The sequence below is a fragment of the Leucoraja erinacea genome, chromosome 30 (assembly GCF_028641065.1).
Source record: "Leucoraja erinacea ecotype New England chromosome 30, Leri_hhj_1, whole genome shotgun sequence".
Taxonomy (NCBI): Eukaryota; Metazoa; Chordata; class Chondrichthyes; order Rajiformes; family Rajidae; genus Leucoraja; species Leucoraja erinaceus.
The window spans coordinates 19,904,696-19,930,642 of NC_073406.1; the positions used below are offsets into that span (position 1 = coordinate 19,904,696).

Consider the following 25,947-nt stretch of genomic DNA (forward strand, 5'->3'; position numbering starts at 1 on the left):
CTAGCATTTTGACTTTAACTCAGGATTCTAGCATCTGCAGTTCCTTTATTTCAGAGTCGGGGAGGCAGGAAGTTTAAGAATTGTTTTTTACTGTTTTTTTTAAATCTTGTTTCTCTGGGTGTCTAAATTTTTAGTTAATTAAGTAATTACATCAGATGGAAGCTGCATACCAAATCGGGGCGTTGTACCTCTGTGCAATGACAATTAGCCACAGAAAAATTTAAATATTTAGGAATTGAAATCACTAGAAACTATCACGCTATGTTTAACGCCAATTATAGCCCCTTACTTAAGAAACTAGATAATCTAATAAAATCTGGAAAACGCTCCCGATGTCTTTAATATGTCGAATAAATGCTATAAAAATGATCTTTTTACCACAAATCCTATATTTATTTCAATCAATTCCAATATATCTTCCAAAGAAGTTTTTCAAAAAACTAGACTCAGATATTACAAATTTTATATGGGATTATAAATCCTACAGAATACAAAGAGCACACCTTAGTAAACCAAAAGAGATGGGTGGTCTAGCGCTCCCTAACTTTATGTACCATAATTGGGCAGTAAATATTAAAAATATGATTCACCTGCTGGACAACTCTGCCCAGCAGGTGGACTGGATTGTAATGGAAAGAGAGGACTGCTCTCCGTGTAATAAAGGAGCGACTCTCCTCTCACCAATGAATCTGAATAACAAAATTTATAATAAAAATCCAATGATACATAGCACAATTAGAACTTGGAAACAAATAAAACAGAATCTAAAATTAAGAAATCTATCTCTTTTAATGCCAATAGTCAATAACCCGTCGTTTAAACCTTCAATTATAGATAAATCATTTACACAATGGGAAAGAATGGGAATCAAAACGCTCGGAGACTTGTATGAATTAGGAAAATTATTATCATTTCAACAATTACAACTGAAATATAATTTGAAAAATAATCAATATTTTAAATATCTTCAAATCCATGACTATCTGAAAAAATACACAAAAGACTATCATAACATGTCCCCAGACTTATTGGATGAAGCCATGAAGACAAAGGCTGAATCAGCAAATCTAATATCATACTTATACAACATTATTTTAAATATAGAAATACCTACAACCGATGGTATTAGAAGAGACTGGGAACAAGAACTAGCTATAAAAATTTCAAAAGAGAGCTGGGATAAACACTTACTATATGTGCATAAATGCTCGATCAACGTACGACATACTCTAATTCAATATAAAACATTACATAGACTATATTATTCAAAAACTAAAATAAATAAACTTTTCCCCAATGTCTCACCCATTTGTGATAAATGTCAGTCACAAGAAGCTAACATAGCGCACTCTTTTGTTTTTTGTATAAAAATCCAAAAATTCTGGAACAAAATATTTGAAATCTTCACAAAATTATTTAAAATAAAACTTGTACCAAAAGCAGAATGGATCATTTTTGGAATATCGGAAGGTAACCCCGAATTAAATGTGTTTCAAAAGAACTTACTTAATTACGGGCTAATAATGGGAAAAAAGCTTATACTCAAATTTTGGAAAAATGCTCCAATACCAACAATAAAAATGTGGATTTCAAACATGTTCGAAACACTACACTTGGAAGAGATGAGACTCCTCCTAGCAGGCAAAGCAGACCACTTCCAAAAGACGTGGTCTGCATTTATGGAACTATTACAAGCATAAGGTGCAATAGTAGTTTAAAATATAAATGGTACCATGATCTGGTAACGGGGAGTATAAAATAAATAAAAAAAAATAAAAAAATACGGTTGGTATATCCTTTTTTGCGGAGTTTTGTGTTACAATAGAGCGATTGTTTTTCCTTTTTTTTTCTTTTCTTTCTAGGGTCTTATTTCCTTTCTTTACTTCGTTCTCTAACTTCTTCCCTAAGGGGCTTTCTTTTCCCAACACTTTCCTGCACCTTCACGATTCTTGCTCACTTTCCTTACTTCTTTTATTTCTATCTTTTTTAAAGCTCGAAAAACGAAGTGTTACAACAAATGTAATAAGATATATCTGATGTGTATTATTGCAATTTACTGAACTTCTAAAAAAAAAAAAAAAAAAATTATAAATAAAAAAAATTGTTTTTTACTGTTTTTTTTAAATCTTGTTTCTCTGGGTGTCTAAATTTTTAGTTAATTAAGTAATTACATCGGATGGAAGCTGCATACCAAATCTCGTTGTACCTCTGTGCAATGACAATAAAATATATTAGTATATTATTATTAATTGGAATTCTTCCAGCCATAAGAATAACTTATCCATTTATTCTAAATTCATCAGCATTATCGTACGACCAGGGCACACCTACAAATATTAACCTTTCGAGATAACGATGCACCATACATTTCCAGCCCAAAGAACGGGGCAAAAGGTGTCAGAGTTTTGTGCTCTTATCCACCCCCCACTGTCCCTGATCTTCCTCCCAGCCACTCGGATTCAGCGGGTCAGTCTCCAATTTTATCTCCACTTTGTTCTTCTTGGCCATAATCTCACTGATCTCCTGGAAGGTTTTGTTCTTTGTTTCCGGGATAAACAAGTAGATGTAAACAAAGGTCAGCAGGCAGATGAACCCAAAAATGATGAAGCTGTACTCACCGAGCCCTCTCTGAAAGAAGGTACAGTAGTTAAACAAAGCAATTAGACAAGGACCATAAGCATGTATCATTGATGCTAGTAGGGTCTACTTACCTCTAACATTATGGATGGGGAACACAATGGGAATTTACTTTTGCTGGACACTTGTGTGTAGTTTGCAAAGTGGCCCTGAAATTCCAGTTGCCAATTTAATTTCAATTTAATTTACTTCTTGGAACATTGGCCACCTCTTGAGTCAGAGGGTGAATGGTTCGAGTCCAAGTATCATCATGAAATACCTTCCTGCCATTCAATGAGATCACGGACAGATATATGGATAGGAAAAGCTTGGACGGATATGGTTCAAACACAGGCAGGTGTGGGACCAGTCTAGATGGAGCATCTTTGTCATGAGCAAGTTGGGCCAAAGGGCCTGTTTTCTGTGTTGGATCATGATAACTAACCTATGCCCAAACCCCAAAACCTACCTTTTCCACTATATCTCTCAACATCCTTAAGGGCCTGTCCCACTTTCACAACCTAATTCACGACCTCTGCCGAGTTTGCCCTTGACTCATACTCGCAACATGGTCGTCACAAGGTCGTAGGAGGTTGTAGGTAGGTCGTGATGCTAGTAGTAGGTACTCGTGGCATCAAGTAGGTCGGGGCGTTTTTCTAGCATCATGAAAACTGTCCACGAGTAAAAAAGGTTGTGAAAGTGGGACAGACTCTTTCATTAACAAAATTCTATCAATTGATTTATTAATGGCCAGCATCAATTGCTATTTGTGGAAGAGTGTTTCAATTTGCTACCTTCTTCAGAGTGTAAGAGCACCTCTAGGTTTTTCTATTTGAAAAGCCTGGAATTAAATATAAGACTTTGTCTCCGTCCTGAGTTTGCCATCCACATGGAACAATATTGCTCCAATGCTTTAACAGTTTGAAAACTTACAAAACAAATTACATTACAGTTTCAGAATCATCAAATTTTCTATATTCCAGGAAACACAAGTCAAGTTTGTCTAATCTCTTCTCCCTAATTTAAGACTCAGAGTCCAAGTATCATTGTGGTCATCTCTCTCACCAAGGGCAACACGGTGGCGCAGCGGTAGAGTTTCTGCCTTACAGCGTCAAAAACCCGGGTTTGATCCCGACTACGGGTGCTGTCTGTACGGAGTTTGTATGTTCTCCCCATGACCAAGTGGGTTTACTCCAAGATCTTTGGTTTCCTCCCACGCTCCACAGACGTACAGGTTTGTAGGTTAATTGACTTGATATAAATGTAAATTGTCCCTAATGTGTGTAGGATAGCGTTAGTGTGCAGGGATTGCTGGTCGGTGCGGACTTGGTGGGCCGAAGGGCATGTTCTCAGGAACACCAGTGCAGCAGCTGGGTCTTTGCAACCATCTCATGGCCACTCTCACTAATGATACACATGATCTTTCAGAGTTGTACTTAATGACCCAAATATAAATTCCCAATTGGCAACAGGATTTGAACTGATTGAAAAGACTAGGCTTGTATTCGCTGGAGTTTAAAAGGATGAGGGGGAATCTTATAGAAACATATAAAATTATAAATGGATTGGACATGCTAGATACAGGAAAAATGTTCCCTATGTTGGGCGAGTCCAGAACCAGGGGCCACAGCCTGAGAATAAAGGGGAGGTCATTTAAGATTGAGGTGAGAAAAAACTTTTTCCTCACAGAGAGTTGTGAATTTATGGAATTCCCTGCCACAGAGGGCATTGGAGGCCAAATCACTGGATGGATTCAAGAGAGAGTTAGATAGAGCTCTAGGGGCTAGTGAAGTCAAGGGATATGGGGAGAAGGCAGGCACGGGTTATTGATAGGGGACGATCAGCCATGATCCCAATGAATGGCGGTGCTGGTTCAAAGGGCCAAATGGCCTCCTCTTGCACCTATTTTCTATGTGTTTTATCTCCAAATCCTGAGTTCAGAGTTCTGGCTGCTGTTCCAGCAACAGTCACTACGTTGATTCATGTGAAAGGATCAGAATTAGGCCATTCGCCCCATCAAGTCTACTCCACCATTCAATCATGGCTGATCTATCTCTCCATTATAACCCCATTCTCCTCCTTTCTCCCAATAACCCCTGACACCCGCACTAATCAAGAATCTATCTATCTATTTCTGCCTTAAAAATATCCATTGACTTGATTGGTGCAGACTTGGTGGGCCGAAGGGCCTGTTTCTGCACAGTGTCTCCAAAAAACTTAGGGCCAAGTGCCTCAGACCGAGGACAATATTGAGGTGGTTCCTGCCTCAGTGGGAAGACTCTCACCCAATATCCAATGCAGCTCATTGCCACGAGGCTCCAACAGTCAAGGGCCAAAAGCTTATGCCCTTGTGCTGGGATGGTCACATCCAAAATATTAAAGTGGAAGTGGGAAGTGGAGATGCAATCCAAACCTTGCTTCCTCAAAAGATGAAGCCATGCATTCTGCAACAGAAACCAGCCTATACTTCCCTTTCCCAGTGAGTTACTCAACAATCTCAGTTAGAATTTAAAAGCAAAGGTGTGGCCCAATTAGATAATTTATTAATCTAATTTAATAGGTTTCAGGTGCTCATTCACTGCTCCTTGATTCATCCACACTGGCCATTAATCCACTCCCAAAATCTCAGACCCCACAGCCTGGCTTTCTCTATATTTGCTGCTCGAATGAAATTGGAGTGCAGGCAAAATGTAAAAATAAGGAGCTCCAGTTGCTGGTTTACCAAGGAAAGGCTCAAAATGCTGGAGTAGCTCAATGGATCAGGCAACATCCCTGAAGAACATTTTGAGTGAAACGTCACCTATCCTTGTTCTCCAGGGACACTGCCTGACCCGCTGAATTACTCGAGTATTTTGTGTGTTTCCTTGGAGTGCCGACAGGTCGATTCCATCATAGTACGGGATGTGGAGGAGTGTGTTTAACCATTACAAAAAAAATGAAGCTTAAATCAAATCCACCTCGAGAAATGGGAAGATGAGTCCAACGAGGAAATTGGACAGCCAGTGCACGGATCCTGCCACCATGAAGGCAGCGGGTCTGGAGGACTGCCGGAATATTTCTGTCGTTATCACGTAAGGAATCGGGCCTGATCGGGAGAAAAACAGGAAAAGTGGAATTAGTAACAATGTTTGGAATCCAGCAAAGTCCCTTCAAAATGACACCAATCTACACTAATAATAATAATAATTTTATTTATAGAGCACTTTAAAAACAAACATAGCTGCAACAAAGTGCTGTACATCACTAATCATTGACAAAAAAGTTAATACACACCAAAAATAACAATCAAAAGAAATAGTAGGAAAAGACATGTAAAATAAAGAAACATCAAAAACACCACAAACAGAAGCAACGCCTCAGGCATGGTCAAAAGCCAGGGAGTACAAATGTGTTTTAACACTGGATTTGAAGATGGACAGAGAGGGGGCCTGTCTGATGTGCAACGGCAGGGTGTTCCAGAGTGCCGGACCAGCAACAGAGAAGGCTCTATCCCCTCTGAGCCCCTCCGACTAGACCTCGGTACCTCCAGGAGCAGCTGACCTGAGGGACCGGGCAGGAGCGTAAGGGTGGAGCAGCTCAGAGAGGTAAGGCGGGGCGAGCCCATTCAGAGATTTAAAAACAAATAACAGTATCTTAAAATGAACTCGAAAGTGCACCGGGAGCCAGTGTAGGGAGGCCAGAATTGGCGATATGTGCTCCCTCTTTCGAGTCCCTGTTAAAAGGCGAGCAGCAGCATTCTGAACCAACTGGAGACGAGCCAGTGAAGAACGAGCAACACCAAAAATAGAGCGCGTTACAGTAATCCAGCCTAGATTTAATAAAGGCATGGATTACTGTCTCAAAATGCTGCCGCTCGAGAATGGGCTTCACCTTTGCCAGCTTCCTTAGGTGAAAGAAGCTGGACTTAACCACCGCGCATATTTGGCGATCTAATTTAAAGTCACTGTCCATCCTAAAACCCAGGTTCACAACTGTTGGCTTCACGTACCTTGACAATGGACCTAAATCAACAAATGGAGGTTCACGGCAGCCATTGGGATCAATAAAATCACACTAGATGTAGGGGTGGCACTGTGGCACAGCTGGTAAAGATGCTGCCTCACATCTTACCCAGTCTGGCATACTTGTACATTCTGGAGTTTCAAAGGATGAGAGGGAATCTTATTGAAACATATTAGATTGTTAAGGGTTTGGACACGCTAGAGGCAGGAAACATATTCCCGATGTTGGGGGAGTCCAGAACCAGGGGCCACAGTTTAAGAATAAGGGGTAAGCCATTTAGAACGGATGAGGAAAACGTTTTTCACACAGAGAGTGGTGAGCCTGTGGAATTCTCTGCCTCAGAGGGCGGCGGAGGCCGGTTCTCTGGATACTTTCAAGAGAGAGCTAGATAGGGCTCTTAAAGACAGCGGAGTCAGCGGATTAGGGGAGAAGGCAGGAACGGGGTACTGATTGGGGATGATCAGCCATGATCACATTGAATGGCGGTGCTGGCTCGAAGGGCCGAACGGCCTACTCCTGCACCTATTGTCTATTGTCTATTATCTATTGACATAGACTCCAGGCCAGGGAGAAACATTTCTTACAGCATGTGTCTATGCACTTTCCACCTCATTTTACCCATAGGGTAGACAGTCAGAATATTTTTCCCATGGTGGAAATGACAGAGACTATAGGGCAGTGCTTTAAGGTCGGGGGGGGGGGGGGGGGGGGGGGGGGTACACAGATAGTCCCGGGAATGAGCTGCCAGGGATGTTGGTGGAAGCAGACATGATAATGGCTTTTAAGAGGTTTTTAGATAGGCACATGGATATGCAGGGATTGGAGGGATATGGAACTCATGCCGGCAGAGGAGATTAGTTTAAGTAGGCATCATGTTCAGCACATTATGTGGTGAAGTGTTTGAGAAAGAACTGCAGATGCTGGAAAAATCGAAGGTTAGACAAAAATGCTGGCGAAACTCAGCGGGTGAGGCAGCATCTATGGAGCGAAGGAATAGGTGACGTTTTGGGTCGAGATCCTTCTTCAGACTGAAGAATCCCTTCGTTCCATAGATGCTGCTTCACCCGCTGAGTTTCTCCAGCGTTTTTGTCTAACTTATGGGGTGAAGTAGTGCCCGTTCCTGTGGTTTTCAGGGTTTTTTTTAGAGATACAGCAATGGTAACAGACCTTCAGCCCACCGAGTCTGCACTGACCAGCGATCCTTGTACACCCGCACTATCCTGCTACACACTTGGGACAATTACCAATTTTACCAAAGCCAATTAACCTACAAACCTGTACTTCTTCGGAATGTGGGAGGAAACCAGAGCTCCTAGAGAAAGCCCACACAGCCACGGGGAGAATGTACAAACTACGTACAGATAGCACCCATAGTTAGGATCAAACCCGGGTCGATGGCGCTGCACGGCCATCTACCACTGTGCCACCGTGCCGTATTGTTCTAAAAACATTCTCCAAATATCCATTGTTTAATTTATTGGAAATCTTGCCAGTTCACATCTGGCTCATTATTATTACGGAACATGATGGGACCCTGACTGCAAGAGGGAGATTTGTGGCCAGAACAAGGGTCCAGAAGGCTTATACAAATCCTGCTCTCTTTAAACTTACCGGGTACTGAAAAATCTATTACTGCTACTGTGCAACATTTAAAACGTTAGATAAAAAGTGTCAGATAATCTGCATGATTCTATCACAAATCTATCTCCTTTTGTTTTACACGTTATAACATTGTACACCAGCGCTTTACAATAATTTTGCAGAGGGTGGTGAAAATTGCCCAACGCATCACCGGTTCCACGCTCCCCTCCATTGAGTTTGTCCAAAGCAAGCGCTGTCTGCGGAGGGCGCTCAGCATCGCCAAGGACTGCTCTCACCCCAACCATGGACTGTTTACCCTCCTACCATCCGGGAGGCGCTACAGGTCTCTCCGTTGCCGAACCAGCAGGTCGAGGAACAGCTTCTTTCCGGCGGCTGTCACTCTACTCAACAACGTACCTCGGTGACTGCCAATCAGCGCCCGGGTCTCTGGCGCTGAGAGGCAGACGTTCTACTGCTGCACCACAGTGTTGCCCTAAAGTTTTGATATACTTAAGGACTGCCAATCACCACCCTCCCCCCCCCGGACACTTATTATTTTTTATTCAAATCGTTTGCTATGTCGCTCTTCAAGGGAGATGCTAAATGCATTTAGTTGTCTCTGTACTGTACACTGACAATGACAATTAAAATTGAATCTGAATCTGAATCTGAATCTGAACTTTTGCAGTTAATAAAAATATGAAATAAAAACATGTTCAGGAATTATAGGGATCGTGTCTAATTGTCCATAAAGTCTGCTAGCCGATACAATCAAATTCTACGCATGTCAGACAGGGAGAACGTGCAAACTCCACATTGACAGCACCAGTGGTCAAAATACATTCCAAGTCACTGATGCACAACATCAAAACTCTTCTTTTTTCACCACCATCCCTGGCAGCACGTTCCACCACGACACCACTCTCTGTGTACAGAAACTTACCCCCCCCACTCTGACCTTCAAGCTCTGCACTCTAGTCTGACATTTCCACCCTGGGAAGAAGATTCTGACTTAACTGTGCTACTCTAAGGGTAAAATAAAATGAAAAGTGCAGAGAAACATACTGTAAGAAATGCAAATAACTTTCTCCCTGGCCTGGAGTCTATGCCAGACTGGGTAAGAAAGATCCATTTTCACGATCTGTAACTTCCCCAATATTAAAAATGCATATGTGATAAATCAAACTGAGCGAATAACTGGTTGGATGTGTACTTACTGGGTCCTATTGCATGTCCAATAACATAAAGGAATATAGAGGCTATGCTTAGATAAGACATGTTGCTTGCCACGCTCTAAGGAGAGAACATATATATTCCATTAAATCATTGTTAATACTAACGCATTCTTAGTGTGTTCTTGCATCCAATGTATTTTAGCTGTGAACATCGCTTCATAAATAGCAGCTGGGTTGTTGGGTATGGTGCTAACCACAGGGGGAAACTAGACTCTAATGTCTGGCACGTATCTACCTTGGTCTGAGGCAGATTTATCAGACTCGGGGGACTCACTTGGAGTTTAATTTGTTATTTTATTATAGTCACTTGTACCGAGGTACAGCGAAAAGCTTTTTTGTCGCGTGCTGTCCAGTCAGTGGAAAGACTATATATGATTACAAACAAGCCGTCCACAGTGTGCAGAAACAAAATAAAGGGGATAATGTACAGTGCAAGAAAAGGTCCAGGGAGTTGGCCATAGGGTTACTGTTTGCGTTGCAGTTATGCCCCTGTCCCACTTACGAAACCTGAATGGAAACCTCTGGAGACTTTGCGCCCCACCCAAGGTTTCCGTGTGGTTCCCGGAGGTTGCAGGTAGTGGAAGCAGGTACGGAGACTGACAAAATCCTCCGGGAACCGCACGTAAACCTTGGAGAATGTCAAATATTTAACACTTGTTCAACCACTTTTGAAACTTAAAAATGTAAAAATAACCAGCTATTATCATGTTCGTGTCTCTGGGAAATCAGGTGCCCACAATGGCTTGATATGTTTGCTACATTAAAACACCAAACTGCTTTTCAAGGCCCTTCAATCCCCCAAACCTGTTCTGTCATAGTCATTCAGCATGGAAAATGGCCCTTCGGCCCAACCTGCCCACGTCCAGCAACATGAACCATCTACACTAGTCCCACCTGCCTGTCTTTGGTCCCTCTAAACCTGTCCTATCCATGCACCAGACTAAATGTTTCTCAGACGTTGTGATAGTGCCTACCTCAACTACCTGGTCTGGCAGCTCGTTCCATGCACCCACCCAGGGCCGTCTTAACAGCATTATAGGCCCCCAGGCAAAGCAGTGCACTGGGGCCCCAACATTTGCAGTTTCTTTATGCCGAATCAAATATGCCGTCATGCACTTGTGATGTTCTTCTCCGTTTTCATGTTCTACAATAACATTCTACAATACATAGATTAGCACGGGCCCCCTATACCCGTGGGCCCCGGGCAACTGCCCAGCGTGCCCATGCGTTAAGATGGCCCTGCACCCAACACCCTTTGCCATTCATTAGATGATGGTTGACCTTCAATCCATCTCCTTTCTTGTGCCTAGGGTCTCGATTTATTCCAACCCCTCCTCCCAGGCCATTTTATCTCAGACCCTCTAGTCTGTGCCCCTCAGGTTCCTATTAAATCTTACCCCCCCTCATCTTAAACCTATGTCACCTGGTTCTTGATTCCTCTACTCTGGGCAAAAGAATGTGCATTCCCCCTATCTATTCCACTCATGATTTTGTAAGATCACCCCTCAGTCTCCTGCTCTCTAAGGAATAAGGTCCCAGCCTGCCCAGCCTGTCCTTATAGCCAGATCCTGGCAACATCCTCTTTCCAGCTTAAAAGATAAATGTTGTAGCAAACTGCTTTAAACTAATATGCTACTAGGCTGTGGGCCGAGCATCAAAAATGTGTCTAGAAATAGGATTTCGTGACCCAAGTCACCAAACTACATGAAATTTTCACATATTGTGTAAATTTTTTTATATAAATCGCCCCTGAAACTCGATATGAAGAAGACTTGCACGTTTTTATTAAATTAGAGAAAAAACGGAAAAATGTCGGGAATTTTTTAGTCCAATCAAAGCACATTTAACATTGAGTTGTCTGCCAGTTGGCCAATCACGCGCTTTGTTTCAGGCTAGCACACAAAATGGCTGAGGGGGCTTCACAGATGCCTGTTTTACTGGAGATTCCAATGTGTTGTTCTGTGGAATAAATGTCGTGGAAACTTGCAGCAGGTTAATTGTATTTAGTGTGAAAAGCATTAAAAAGGCTGAAGAAAGTGCTGCGGTGGATTAAAGTGCAAGAAAGCCTTCAAAGTCCCTGCTGATGTGCTGGAACACAAAGAAGGCCCCCGTGAACTCTAACTAAAAGGTACAAAGTCTGAATTTATGAAAATCTATCTGTATGGACTTTAATTAATTTAATTGCACGATTTTATAATGTGAATAAGTTAATTCATTCAATCATCATTCATTCATTCATTCATTCATTCATTCATTCATTCATTCATTCATTCATTCATGCTTGCATCATGCATTCATTCATTCATTCATTCATGGTCTATAACAACTGAGATGGTGGCCCTTTAAGAACAAATGTGGTAAGTTTCATGTGTGTCTGTTTTCAATGAGAAATTGACTCAAAGGCAATGCTGCAATTACTTGGGAGTAAATTGCTGGAAGAACTTAACAGGTCAGGTAGCATCTGCGGAGGCAAAAGGAAGATCAATGGTTTAGGGTGATGCCCTGTATCAGGACTGCTCAACATCTGCAGTCTCTTGTGTCCCTGGAATTAGTTTAGTTTAGCTATTTAGTTTCGAGCTACATTGTGGAAACAGACACTTCAGCCCATGGAGTCCACGCCGACCATCGATCACCTGTTCACACTAGTTCTATATAATCCCACTTTCTCATCCACTCTCTGCTCATCAGGGACAATTTTATGGAGGCCAATTAGCCTACAAAGCCGCTCGTCCTTAGGATGTTGGAGGAAACCAGAGGAACTCATGCAGTCACAGGGAGAACATGCAAACTCCACACAGACAGCACCGGAGGTCCGGATCAAACCAGGGTCACTGGCGCTTTGAGGCAGCTGCTCTATCAGATGTGCAAGTGTGCCAGCCTTTTCTGAAAAGAGAAATAAAGTGAATGTTTTTGGTAGATGTAGTTTCAACTCTTCCACAGATGCTGCATGAACTGCTGAGTATCTAAACGGTCTTGGCAGCACAGTGGCGCAGCAGTAGAGTTGCTGCCTTACACCACCAGGGTTCGATCCCGACTACTGTATGAAGTTTGTACCTTCTCCCTGTGACCGCATGGGTTTTCTCCGGGTGCTCTGGTTTCCTCCCACATTCCAAAGATGTACAGGTTTGTAGGTTAATTGACTTTGGTAAAATTGTAAAATTGTCCCTGGTGTGGCGGATAGTGCTAGTGTACGGGAATCGTTGGCCGGCCTGGACTCGGGTGGAAGGGCCTGTTTCCACGCTGTATGTCCAAACTAAGTTTGTCAATGACTCTCTCTAACTACTACAGGTGCACAGTAGAGAGCATGCTGACCGGTTGCATCGTGGCTTGGTTCGGCAACTTGAGCGCCCTGGAGAGGAAAAGACTACAAAAAGTAGTAAACTCTGCCCAGTCCATCATCGGCTCTGACCTCCCTTCCATCGAGGGGATTTATCGCAGTCGGTGCCTCAAAAAGGCTGGCAGTATCATCAAAGACCCACACCATCCTGGCCACACACTCATCTCCCTGCTACCTTCAGGTAGAAGGTACAGGAGCCTGAAGACTGCAACAACCAGGTTCAGGAATAGCTACTTCCCCACAGCCATCAGGCTATTAAACCTAGTTCGGCCAAAACTCTGATCATTAATAACCCATTATCTGTTATTTGCACTTTATCAGTCTATTTATTCATGTGTTTATATTTATATAATGGTATATGGACACACTGATCTGTTTTGGAGTCAATGCCTACTATGTTCTGTGTGCTGAAGCAAAGCAAGAATTTCATTGTCCTATCTGGGACACATGACAATAAACTCACTTGAAGTTGAACTGTGTTTAATTTAGATATTATATGTTCTGTGTGCTGAAGATTTATGGCATGTTTTTGCTTTAAATGAACAAGCAGCCTAGCACACCTGAGAATGGAATTTTAAACGCAGCAATCTTGTCACCAGAATGAGGTTTCTCAGCATTGTTTCGCTGTCAGCCAACCAACAGTTTTACCGAACACTTGCATTTGGTCCGTCAAGATCTACTGGGTCTCCAGGTTGCTTCCTCTGCCCATTCCCACACTGACCTGTATGTCCTCCATTGCCAGAGTGAGGCCACACACAAACTGGAAGAACAGCACCCATCTATTATTCCACTTGGTTAGCCTACAACCCAACATTATAAACATCGAACTCTTCACTTTTCAGGTATCTACAAAACCCTCCCTCTCTCCCTTCTTCCCCAACATTTCTCCACCGCCCTCCCTCATGCCCCACACGGACTCGCATCTACTCCTCCCCTTCCATCTATATTCCATCCTCTAACTTCACAACTTGTAACTTTTCAAATTATTTTGTCTCACATCTCCTGTCTTTTTCATTTCGGGCCTTTGTCCAACCATCTTCCTATCAACCCCCCTTTCACTTGTATCAAGCTATAACCTGCCAGGCTTTGTCCTGCCCTTCCTCTCGTTCAGCTCCCTCACCCCACCACCACCCCCCCCACCCCACAATCAGTTGAAGGGGGGTGGGGGTCCCAACCTGAAACGTTACTTATCTACAGCCCCCGGAGATGCTGCCTGACCTGCTGAGTTGTTCCAGCACTTTGAAGAGTTGTCTGCATGTTATTGAATTCAGTTGTTAATTGGTTGAGTTGCATTGAGTTCATCTCAGTGAGAGGGGGAATGATTTAATAGGAACCTGAGGGGTAACGTATTCACATCGTGTGGTGGGTGTTTGGAACGAGCTGCCAGAGGAAGTAGTTGAGGCAAGTAAAATAAAAACATTTAAAAGGCATTTGGACAGGTCCAATGGATAGGAAAGATTTAGAGGGATTTGGACCAAGTGCAGTTAAGTGGGACTGACTTGGATGGGGTTTATCGGCTGGCATGGATGAGTTGGGCCGAAGGGCCTATTTTCTTGTTGTATGACTCAATGACTCTACCTCCTCCAAATTCCAATGAGCCATTTATTTCTCAACCTGAAAATGCAAGTGATCAGAACTATGGACTGCCCTAAAGGACGTACAGGTCCACCACCGATTTTCCAGCACCCTTGGTTTCAGAGCATTGCCGGGTTATCCGTTTTGCCTGACCAACAGAGGTCACGGCTTCCGAGAGGTGTCCAATGGTACCAGGACAGTCCGTCTGGGCCACCAAGGGGCTGAGATACTAGTCCGTAAAGTCAGCCACGTAAATCGGCCTCGGGAACGGATCTGCTGGCTCTGACCAGGCTGGACTTCTAGAGACCCAACGGCAGATGGCAAATTCGACCCGCCGATTGGCATGAAAGTCCTGATGAGGTTGAGATCACCCAGCCTAGGCTCCACATTTTCGGGGGAATTTCTGGGGGGGATGGGCGGGGGATTTCACGGATTTTAAGGAGGTGCCGGGCCACCAGTTCCCCAGTTGCAGGAAGCCCTGTCGCATTAATTATTATATGTACAGAATCAAGAGCAAATATTTGACGACTTTAAAGTGTGCGATGTGAGCCTAGCACAGAATATTTCTACCCATACTTATAAAATTCCTTTGTCCTTTGGGTTATGATGCTATATTACTAGTCTGCTGAAAAAAAATGTTTGTGAACCATGTTAAAATGGATGTAAGCTAGTTGTGTACTATAACTTCAAGGTGAATTGCCTCTCGTTATTCGGTGCCTTAAGATCCTATTCGCAATATGGAGTATATCTTAATAATTTGCCACCATTTACCGAGGACAAGGCTTTGCACAAACCTGAAGGTTCAGACTCATTGTTAAGATCATGCAGAACGAGCAGCAAACAGCAAATCCAATCAGGAGAAGCAGCCTGCGTCCTGCCTTATCAATGATCGCAGTCTGTGGGACACAATGGCAGTGTGAGCTCAGCCCTGTTACTGCAACACAGGCACGTTAAACTGTATTAACCTCTGGTAAAGAGCAATCATTAGGAAGAACCCAGTTTGGACTTACCGCTGCGATAGTCATAAACACATTAACTGACCCTGTGGCAACAGTCACGTACTGAATATCATTCTCCAACACTCCTGCTGAGCGATATATGTTGTCTGCATAGTAATATATCTGCAAGCAGAGAGTGTGAATACACAGAATGAGATTTCTCAGCATTATTTCATTAACTATTACAAAATACCCTGACAGGGATCTGTCATTTTCAGTGCTATTTTGTTATTGAATATTACAAAATCCTCCTATCTCTGAGTTTCCTGACATTTTGATTCAATTTAAAATTATTTTGCATATTTATTACTAGAGCACACAGCATCAAAGATTAGAGGGCATAGCTGTAAGGTGAGAGGAACAATGTTTAAAGGAGTTGTGCAAGGCAATTTTTTTAAGTGGGTGTATGGAATGTACTGCCAGAGGTGAAGGGGGAGACAGATACGATAGTGGTGTTTAAGAGGCATTTAGACAGGCACATGGATATACAGGGAATAGAGAAATACAGAACATGTACGGACAATTGAGATGAATTCATCTTGGCATCATGTTCGTCACGGGCATTGTGGGCACTGTTCCAGCGCTGTACTGTTCTATGATAGACACAAAGTGCTGGAGTAACTCAGTGGGACACACAGGACACTTCACCCATCCTTTTTCTCCAAAGATGCTGTCTGACCCGCTGCGTTACTCCAGCACTTTGTGTCATTTCACAGGCGTGTTGTGCGAGTGGCAGCCTTCCCAGTCAACAGGGATGAATGTCCCAAGGTAATCTCCCTCCTCTCCCAGAGGCTCACCCTCCCTCTCCCTGAATCACCCTCCCTCTCCCTGGACCTGAGTACAGAGCAAATACATGGAATAAATGGGAAATATTATCGTATAAATGCAGCTCCATTCTTCCATCTGCTACTTGTGTTGGACAGTGCCTCTGAAGCTCGCCTCCAGATGTGGAAGAACAGACTAGCCACTGTCCCCGATTTCCACCAAGGTGGGCACACCAGCAGCAGAGCGCTTACCACCAAGTGCTGGTGAACACTGGCTGAACTGGAGATGTCTCAACCGACTGCAAACCCATGCACAAATGGGGCTACATCGAGGTTAGGACAACCTGTGACTGTGTCACACAGACCCAGACAATGCAACACCTACTGCAATGCCCATTGCTGGATAATCCATGTACTACTGCAGACCTTGCACTTAACACTCCAATAGTGCAACGATGTGTACAGCAGCGGCGGGCCTCTATGTAGCATAAGGACACAAAAGAAGAAGTGCTTACTGCATTGACTCCGGAGAGCTGTTGTCCCATGTTCAGCACAATGACTGTGATCAGCTGCCATCGCAGCGCTTTGAATGAGCACAGATTCATCACAGACAAACGACCCTCCGCTTTCTCCGACTGATCCTCCAAGTGCATTTCCTCAATTTCCGCATCAACATCATCCCATCCTCTGAGACGCCTTAAAGCTTGAACACAAAATATTGGATCTCTGTTCATTTAATAATGGATTTGTATTATTTCCAATTATAGTTTTAGATTTTGCATCAGGAGAGAAATGCCTGCATTCCAGTGCAGGCAGATGTTGCGCAATGGTAGACAGACACAAAGTGCTTCAGCAACTCAGCGGGTCAGGCATCATCTCTGGAGAAAAGGGACAGGCGACGTTTCGGTTCGAAACCCTGCTTCAGAAGAAAGGACCTGACCCGAAACGTCACCCGTTCCTTCTCTCCAGAGATGCTGCCTGGCCTGGCTGAGTGGTTCCAGGTCAGTGTAAACCAGCATCTGCAGTTCCTTGTTTAAGAAGTAACTGCAGATGCTGGAAAATCGAAGGTACACAAAAATGCTGGAGAAACTCAGCGGGTGCAGCAGCATCTATAGATGCTGCTGCACCCGCTGTGTTTCTCCAGCATTTTTGTGTACCTTCTGCAGTTCCTTCCCGCACACATTGCACAACAATAATCCTTTCCCAAATTCATCGTCATACAGTGGGAAAAACGACTCAAACATGCAGCTTAAAGCATAGAACCGTATAGCCAAGGGACAGGCCATTCAGCCCACCATGCCTGTGCCACACAACGTACCAGGTTAAACCTCTCTCCTCCAGCTGCATGTAGAAACATAGAAACGTAGAAAATAGGTGGAGTAGGCCATTCAGCCCTTCGAGCCTGCACCCGCCATTCAATATGATCATGGCTGATCATCCAACTCAGTATCCTGTACCTGCCTTCTCTCCATACCCCCTGATCCCTTTAGCCACAAGGGCCACATCTAACTCTATCTTAAATATAGCCAATGAACTGGCCTCAACTACCTTCTGTGGCAGAGAATTCCACAGATTCACCACTCTGTGTGAAAAAAGTTTTTCTTGAGATCCTTATCCCTCCATTTCCTGTGTATACATGTGCCTATCCAAAAGCCTCTTAAACACCACTATAGTATCTGTCTCACCACCACACCTGGCAGTGCGTTCTAGGCTCTCTGTGTAAAAAGTTTGTCCTGCGCACCTCCTTTGCCCTTCTTACCTTCAGGCTAAGCCTTCTAGTTTTTGACATTTCCACCTTGGGAGAAAGTTTCTGACTGTCTACCCTATCTATGCTTCTCATAACTTCAGTCAGTCTCCCCTCAGCCTCTGGCATTGTAGAGAAACCAATCTAATTTTGCCTAACTCCTCCCGATAGCTAATACCCTCCAAACCAGGCAGCCTTCTGATAAACCATCCTCTCCAAAGTCTCCACGTTCTTTCTGTAATTCCCAACCAGAACTGTTTGGTTTAGTTCAGAGATGCATGGTGGAAACGGGCCCTTCGGTCCATCTAGTCCGCGCCGACCAACGAGGACCCGTACACTAGTTCTATCCTCCGCTCTAGGGACAATTTATAGATGCCAATTAAACATACAGACCTGCATGTCTTTGGAATATGGGAGAAAACAGAAGCACCTGGAGAAAACAAATGTGGTCACAGGGAGAATGTACAAACACTATACAGACAGCATCTATAGTCGGGATCGAACCCGGGTCTCTGGCGCAGTAAGGTAGCAACAACCCTTCCGCTGCCCCACTGCGCCCCCCCCCAACTTTACACAATACTCCAAATGAATATAAAGCTGCAACATGACTTCCTGACTCTCGTACTCAATGCATTGACCAGTGAAGGTGAGCAAAGCATACGCCTTCTTGACCACTCTGTCTACTTTATAGCTCATAGTGCAGTTACCTGCTTCTCAGTGCAGTTCAGTGCGGTTACCTGCTTTTGCTCCCTTTTCGTCACCTTTTTGGATCAACATGTATCTGGGACTTTCGGGGAAGAAGGGCAAGAAGATCAGCTCCACCACGGCGGGGATCCCTGTCAGTGCCAAGAGCAGTGGCCAACCTGAAATGAAAAAACAAGAGGGAAAATATGGGCCTTTGTCCACTCGGCCTGTCATCAGTTGCACATCGACTGGAGAGGAGTACCTTTTTCATTCGCAAGAGCTTTTCTTAGGCCGAATAACTGAGCGATCAGGATTCCGATTGTGATGAAGAGTTGGGGCGCAACACCAAGGGCGCCTCGAAGGTTCTTGGGTGAGAGCTCACCCAGGTACATGGGGACCACATTGGATGAGAGTCCTAGAATGATAAAGCAAGGGCAATAGTCAATTTGCACCAAGCACGGCTGCCGACATTCATGAATGCCATTGCGCTCAGAGCCAACTTATTCCCCAGTTCTAAGAGGGAGCGGATGTTCCCCTCGTGATCACAGGCAAAAACTCTGCAACTCCAGGATTATGAGATGGAGACACAATGAACTGCAGATGCTGCAATCCTGAGCGATACACAAAGAAGATAGCTTCTTGGACTTATTTATTTCCCAGAACTGAGACAATGTGTTCTACACTCACCCTCTCTCCAATTCCCCTCACTTCTTCACACCCAGTCTAACGAAGGGTCCTGACCTGAAACATCTCCCACCCATGTTCTCCAGAGATGCTGCCTAATCGCTGAGTTACTCCAGCACTTTGTGTCTTCTTCTTTAGGATCTTGTTCCTGGCAGGCAGAAGCAATTCCTTTTGTAGAATTTGGTGGGATCTAAGATAAACTCAATTGCAATCATAAACTCCCATTTAATGGGCTGTGTCCTGCATTGACCTAAGAACCATCGCAACACCATGGTGTGATTTACCACGGAAGGTCTCATGGTAAATTCACCTTGTTCAGCCTGAAGGAAGGTTTTAAATAAACCCATGCAAACACAATGCTGGAGAAAATCTGCGGGTCAATCAGTGTCTGTGGGGAGAAATGGACAGATGATGTTAAAGATCGGTAGACAAAAATGCTGGAGGAACTCAGCGGGTGAGGCAGCATCTATGGAGCGAAGGAAATAGGCAACGTTTCGGGTCGAGACCCTTCTTCAGACGGTTGTGAGGGTGGGGGAGGGGGGGGGGAAGAAGAAAGGAAGAGGTGGAGACAGAGGGCTGAGGGAGAGCTGGGAAGGGGAGGAGAAAGCCGGGACTACCTGAAATTAGAGGTCAATGTTCATACCACTGGGGTGTAAACTGCCCAAGCGAAATATGAGGTGCTGCTCCTCCAATTTAGGGTGGTCCTCACTCTGGCCATGGAGGAGGCCCAGGACAGAAGGGTCAGATTCGGAATGGGAGGGGGAGTTGAAGTGCTGAGCCGCCGGGAGATCAGGTTGGTTATTGCGAACCGAGCGGAGGTGTTGGGCGAAGCGATCGCCAATGGTTGCCCTTCAGTTAACTTTAGTTTAGTTTAGAGATACAGCATGGAAACAGGCCCTTCGGCCCACCTAGTCCACGTCGACCTACAATTCCAGCTTTCTGTTATCAACCTACATACTAGGGACAAATGACAGAAGCCAATTAACCTACAAACCTGAGATAGACACAAAATGCTGGAGTAACTCAATGGGACAGGCAGCATCTCTGGAGAGAAGGAATGGGTGACGTTTTGGGGTTAAGATCCTTCTTCAGACTTCTTTTGTGTCTATCTTTGGTTTAAACCAGCATCTGCAGTTCATTCAACCTACAAACCTGTACGCCTTTGGATTGTGGGAGGAAACCTGGGAACCTGGAGAAATCCCACACGGTCACTGGGAGAAGGTGCAAATTCCATACAGCCAGCACTGGTAGTCAGGATCAAATGGGTTCTATGGTGCTGTAAAACAGCAACTCTACCACTGCGCCACTGTGCCGCCCGCCTCACAGGCTTGTATTAAATCTTTCCCCTCTCAGCTTATGCCTCTCATTCACACGTTGAAATGATTTACTGGAGGGTGGGTTGCACAGTGAGGAATCAGTGTGTTTGCAACATACTGAACAACTAATATTGCAGAATCAGAGCCGCAATGCAGCAGATTAGTCCAGCTGACATCAAGGCCGGCACATCTCACTGTCTTAAGGAGCAATTAACGGCAAACAATCTCCACATGATAAGACACAAAATGCTGGAGTAATGCAGCGGGACGGGCAGCATCTCTAGAGAGAAGGAACGGGTGACGTTTCGGGTCAAGACCCTTCTTCAGACTGATGTCAGGCGAGAGGGTGACACATAGATAAGGAAGTGTAAGGTGTGAAAACATTCCAAAGGGAATGCGGTTCAACTACAATGTAGAATAGATCATTGTTAGCTGGGAGAAGATAACAACAAAGCAAATAGACAATATAGACAATAGACAATAGGTGCAGGAGTAGGCCATTCGGCCCTTCGAGCCAGCACCGCCCTTCAATGTGATCATGGCTGATCATCCCCAATCAGTACCCCGTTCCTGCCTTCAATAGAGATAAAATGTAGTCGGAGACAATAAGACTGGTCGGAGAACTGGGAGGGGGGGGGGGGGGAATACTGATGGGGAGCAGGTGGGGTGGGTGGGAGGGTGTGAAACATACCAGCACATATTCCAATAATGATTCTCGCAATAATTATAATTTCAAACGATTTGACTCCTTTGCTTGATCCCATCATTATCGCTGGGATAATAGAAAATATATTGTTCAACAACAAAGTGCCCTTTCTGAAAGCCAGAAGGAAAAGAAAATGAATTTCAATATGACAATGCTGTGTCACTTACATTAATAGTGCTATATAATATTACAAAAGAACACGTTATTTTTATAAAAGGACATCTTTTGCCCAACTTGGGTGACAGGGTGGTGCATTTGGTAGAGACACTGCCTCACAGCGACAGGGACCCCGGTTCGATTGCAACTTCGGGTGCTGTCTGTGTGGTGTTTGCACGTTCTCCTCGCGACCGTGCGGGTTTCCTCCGGGTGCTCCCGTTTCCTCCCACATCCCAACGCCGCTGGGGTAGAAAGAATAAAGATGTGGGCTATTCCCTAAATGGGGAGAGGATTCAAACATTAGAGATGCAAAAGGGATTGGGAGTGTGCGTACAGGATTCCCAAATGGTTAATTTTCAGTTTGAGTCTGTGGTAAGGAAGGCAAATGCAATGTTAGCTTTCATTTCGAGAGGATTGGAATATAAAAACAAGGATGTAATGCTGAGGCTTTATAAGGTTCTGGTTTGACCGCATATGGAGTATTGTGAGCGGTTTTGGGCCTCACATCTGAGGAAGCATTCGCTGGCGCTGGAGAGGGTCCAGAGAAGGTTTACGAGAATGATTTCGGGGATGATTGGGGTAATGTATGAAGAGCGACTGATGGTTCTGGGGCTGTACCCGCTGGAGTTTAGAAGGATGAGGCAGGATCTCATTAATGAGGAATGATCTCATCATGGATATGGAAGGAATGGTTTGCATGTTCACTCTGTGACTGCGTGAATTTCCTCTGTGTGCTCCAGCTTCCTTCCACATCTCAAAGACGTTAGTAGGTTAATTGGCCTCTGCAAACCGCTCCCTAATGCATAGGGAGTGGTTGAGAAAGTAGGATAACATAGAACCAGCGTGAGCGGGTGATGGATGGTCGGCGTGGACATGGTGGGCCAAAGAGCATTTTTTTTAAGGCCGTATCTCCAGAATAAAGTGGGGCAACGGTGGAACTCTTCCCTTGCAAAGTGTGGAAGAACCTCGACCTCCTGTGCAATGGAGAATGAAACATGGATTCACACGATGGACTTGCCACCAATTGTTCGGGTAAAGAATACACTCACCAGGGCTTTATTTTATATTAAGGACTATTTGCATGTGATGTGCTCTTCTCATGGAACCCACAATGCAGTCGCATCAAAAAAATTCCAGTTACCAACACTGTATATAGTACAAACAAAGTGGATTCAGTGGATATTTTTAAGGCAGAGATAGATCGATTGTTGATTATTACAGGTGCCAGCGGCTATGGGGAGAAGGCAGGAGAATGTGTTTAGCAAGGAGAGATAGATCAGCCATGATGAATGGCAGAGTAGACCTGATGGGCTGAATAACCTAATTCTACTCCTATCACTTATGACCTTATGAACAAAGCCGGGACATTATTGCTGTAGCAAACCAACACCAGTACCAATATTTTCCCGGCTTTGATTGTATTAAACAGTGATAAAACTGGAACATTGGTTGACAGAACTGCAAAGCAATTGATAGCGGACACCACATTGCCTTTCCATTTATCCTTTTCAATTCGATTCAGTTTTATGCTGTACATGCTGAGATGCCAAATCAGTGCAGTGATTGATTTTCCACTGCTGTTCAATTATATATAGTGCATTAAAAAATGGTGCATGTAGCCCAGGAGTACACATGTACTTTAGACCTTAGAAAAGATAGACACGAAAAGCTGGAGTAACTCAGCATAGAAACATAGAAAATAGGTGCAGGAGTAGGCCATTCGGCCCTTCGAACCTGCATCACCATTCAATATGATCATGGCTGATCATCCAACTCAGTATCCTGTACCTGCCTTCTCTCTATACCACCTGATCCCTTTAGCCACAAGGGCCACATCTAACTCCCTCTTAAATAGCACTGGGACGTAATCTCATTTTCTGACCATTTCTGATTTATATTGTATGGGTGGGGTGTGGTTGGTGTAACCTAGTTAAGTGAGGGGGATGGGGAAGACGCATCACTACTGAGGTTCCCTGTAAGGAGGGGGGGGGGGGGGGGGGGGGGGGGGGGGGGGGGGGGGGGGGGGAGCAGTAGGAAACAGGACCACGTCAGATACAGCATAGAAACAGGCCCGATGGCCCACCGAGTCCACGGCGACCAGTGATCATCTCGTACACTAGCACTATCCTACGCACTTGTTAAAGTTGAACATTGTATTATTCAGGGCGCAGTTAAGGCTTACTGAGGCCAGCTTGTGGCTTCAGCTAAAGCCCTCAGCCAGACAATCGCTTACAGATGATGCAGGTTTCAGCCCTTCTTTTAAACTTTAGATGTGAGATACAGCACGGAAACAGGCCCTTCGGCTCACCGTGTACACGCCAACCAGCGATCACCCAGTACACTTAACACTATCTTACACACTAGGGACAATCTACAATTCCACCAAAGCCCATTAACCAGCAAACCTGTACGCCTTTGTTCAGTTTAGTTAAATTTAGAGGTACAGTGCGGAAACAGGCCCTTCAGACCACCGAGTCCGCACTGACCAGGAATCCCCGCACATTAACACTATCCTACACACAGCTAGGGACAATTTTACACATACTCCAAACCAGTCAACCTACTAACCTGTAGAGGAGTGTGGGAAGAAACCAGAGCACCCAGAGAAAACCCACGCGGTCACTTGGAAAATGTACAAACTTCGTACAGAGAGCTCCCGTAGTCAGGATTGAACCCGGGTCTCTGGCGCTGTCAGGCAACAACTCTACCGCTGTGCTGCCGTGCCCCCCCTTGATCAGCTGATTATTAGTTGCTCACCTGCCCAATTTATTCACTAATGGGGCAACCATTAGGGACCCAAAAAATCCTCCAAGTGGATACATGGAGACGGTGAGGGACCACAGCAGAGTGAGGAAGTCACTGTCGATGTACTTCCCATTTCGTTCGAAGTAAGATGTGTTGTAAAACGCCTGCATGTGCTGTAAGACAAAACATGTGTCACGCACACAAAGCATTCAGGCCATTCAACTTCAGTGCAACCGAGCCTTGAGTTGTGGCCCTTGGTTCTATTGCTGCTGAAATGGTCACGTACTGAAAATAATGTTTGAGTTTACACAGGAACTGGATCGGAACATGACACATTGTCTCCTTTGATGAACAACTAAATGAGGAGAAGAAATTCAGCTGGTCAGGAGGCAGGCACCTTCTGGAGAGAAGGAGTGGGTGACGTTTCGGGTCGAGACCCTTCTCCAGGCCAGAGATACACTCTTCTTCAGAATGCACTCACCAGGGCTTTATTCGATATTAAGGTCTAATTTCATGTGATGTGCCTTCTCATAGAAAGCCACAACACACCTTCAGACCTGCTATTCTCGACCTGAAACATCGGCCATTCCTTCTCTCCAGTGATGCTGCCTGTCCCGCTTTTGGGACAAACATACTCCAGCATTTTGTGTCCACCTTCGGTTTTAACCAGCATCTGCAGTTCCTTCCCACATGTAGGAGAAGGAATTAGCTGCTCAAGACTGTTCTGCTATCTAATAAGATCTCCACTTTTAATTTAGAGGTACAGCATGGAAACAGGCCCTTCGGCCCACCGGGTCTGCTCCGACTTGCGATCCCCATACACTAGTAGTTCTGTCCTACACACACTAGGGAAAATTTACAGAAGCCAATAAACCTACAAAGCCAGATGTCTTTGGGATGTGGGAGGTAGCCGAAGCTCCCGGAGAAAACCAAGTTGGTCACACACAGGCAGAGCATGCAAACTCCACACATACAGAGCACCCATAGTCAGGACGGAAGCTGGATCTCTGGTGCTGTGCGCTCTACTGCTGCGCCACCACTGTGTTGCTCTGAATTGCAGATCAGACTGAAGACTCAACTCCACGTTCCTGCTCACCCCCAAGTAACCTTTTGCCACCTTACTGTCCCTTCCCACCAACGATGCTGTCTGACCCGCTGAGTCTTTGTGTTTGACTCAAGTTATTGTGAGAAACAAATGCAGATTTGACGTCATTTTATCAGGCGATCATTTGAGCTGTAACCAGCCATCGCTGGTCGTTGTTGCTTTTCAGCGTGGTCGTCTGAGGTCGAAGGGGGTCGTGCTCAATCGCGGACCAGTTTGCCAGAGACCATCCTCGAGTAAAACGTATATGGTCGAAGCTAGACTTCAACATAGTCGTAGGAGGTTGAAGGAAGTCTTCTTCATAGTCGAGGGAGGTCTTCAACATAGTCGTAGGAGGTCGTACACATAGTCGAGGAAGGTCGTAGGAGGTCGTAGGTCACCACGACCCTAATTTTTTTTGTCGCTTAAGGTCGCCAGAGGTTGCGGTGGAGGTCGCCCAAGTGGGACAGGGGCTTTACAGCGCTTGCGGCTTCGGAGACCCGGGTTCGATCTGAACTATGGGTGCTGTCTGGATGGAATTTGTACGTTCTCCCCGTGACCGCGTGGGTTTTCTCCGAGATCTTTGGTTTCCTCCCACACTCCAAAGACGTACGGGTTTGTAGGTTAATTGTCTTGGTATACCTTTAAATTGGCCCTGGTATATGTAGGATAGCATTAATGTACAGGGATCGCCGGTCGGCGTGGACTTGCTGGGCCGAAGAT

The 25,947-nt window shown here is 44.8% G+C and overlaps 1 protein-coding gene across 3 annotated transcripts in view; it reads right to left on the reverse strand.

Moving 5' to 3' along the window:
* Window positions 1-770: 770 nt before the first annotated feature.
* LOC129711725 (solute carrier family 2, facilitated glucose transporter member 5-like) overlaps window positions 771-25,947 on the reverse strand; it is a 47,366-nt gene continuing 22,189 nt past the window's right edge. For 2 of the 3 annotated variants that reach the window (XM_055659609.1, XM_055659610.1), the window contains exons 4-13: window positions 24,156-24,316; window positions 21,228-21,352; window positions 18,799-18,951; window positions 18,590-18,715; window positions 16,624-16,811; window positions 15,357-15,467; window positions 15,141-15,242; window positions 9,417-9,492; window positions 5,574-5,701; window positions 771-2,628 (exon numbers count right to left, since the gene is read on the reverse strand). In XM_055659609.1, the coding sequence (XP_055515584.1) occupies window positions 2,398-2,628; window positions 5,574-5,701; window positions 9,417-9,492; window positions 15,141-15,242; window positions 15,357-15,467; window positions 16,624-16,811; window positions 18,590-18,715; window positions 18,799-18,951; window positions 21,228-21,352; window positions 24,156-24,316 (1,401 nt within the window). In that variant the 3' untranslated portion in view covers window positions 771-2,397. The remainder of the gene's footprint in view (window positions 2,629-5,573; window positions 5,702-9,416; window positions 9,493-15,140; window positions 15,243-15,356; window positions 15,468-16,623; window positions 16,812-18,589; window positions 18,716-18,798; window positions 18,952-21,227; window positions 21,353-24,155; window positions 24,317-25,947) is intronic. The other variant, XM_055659611.1, reaches the window with a different exon arrangement.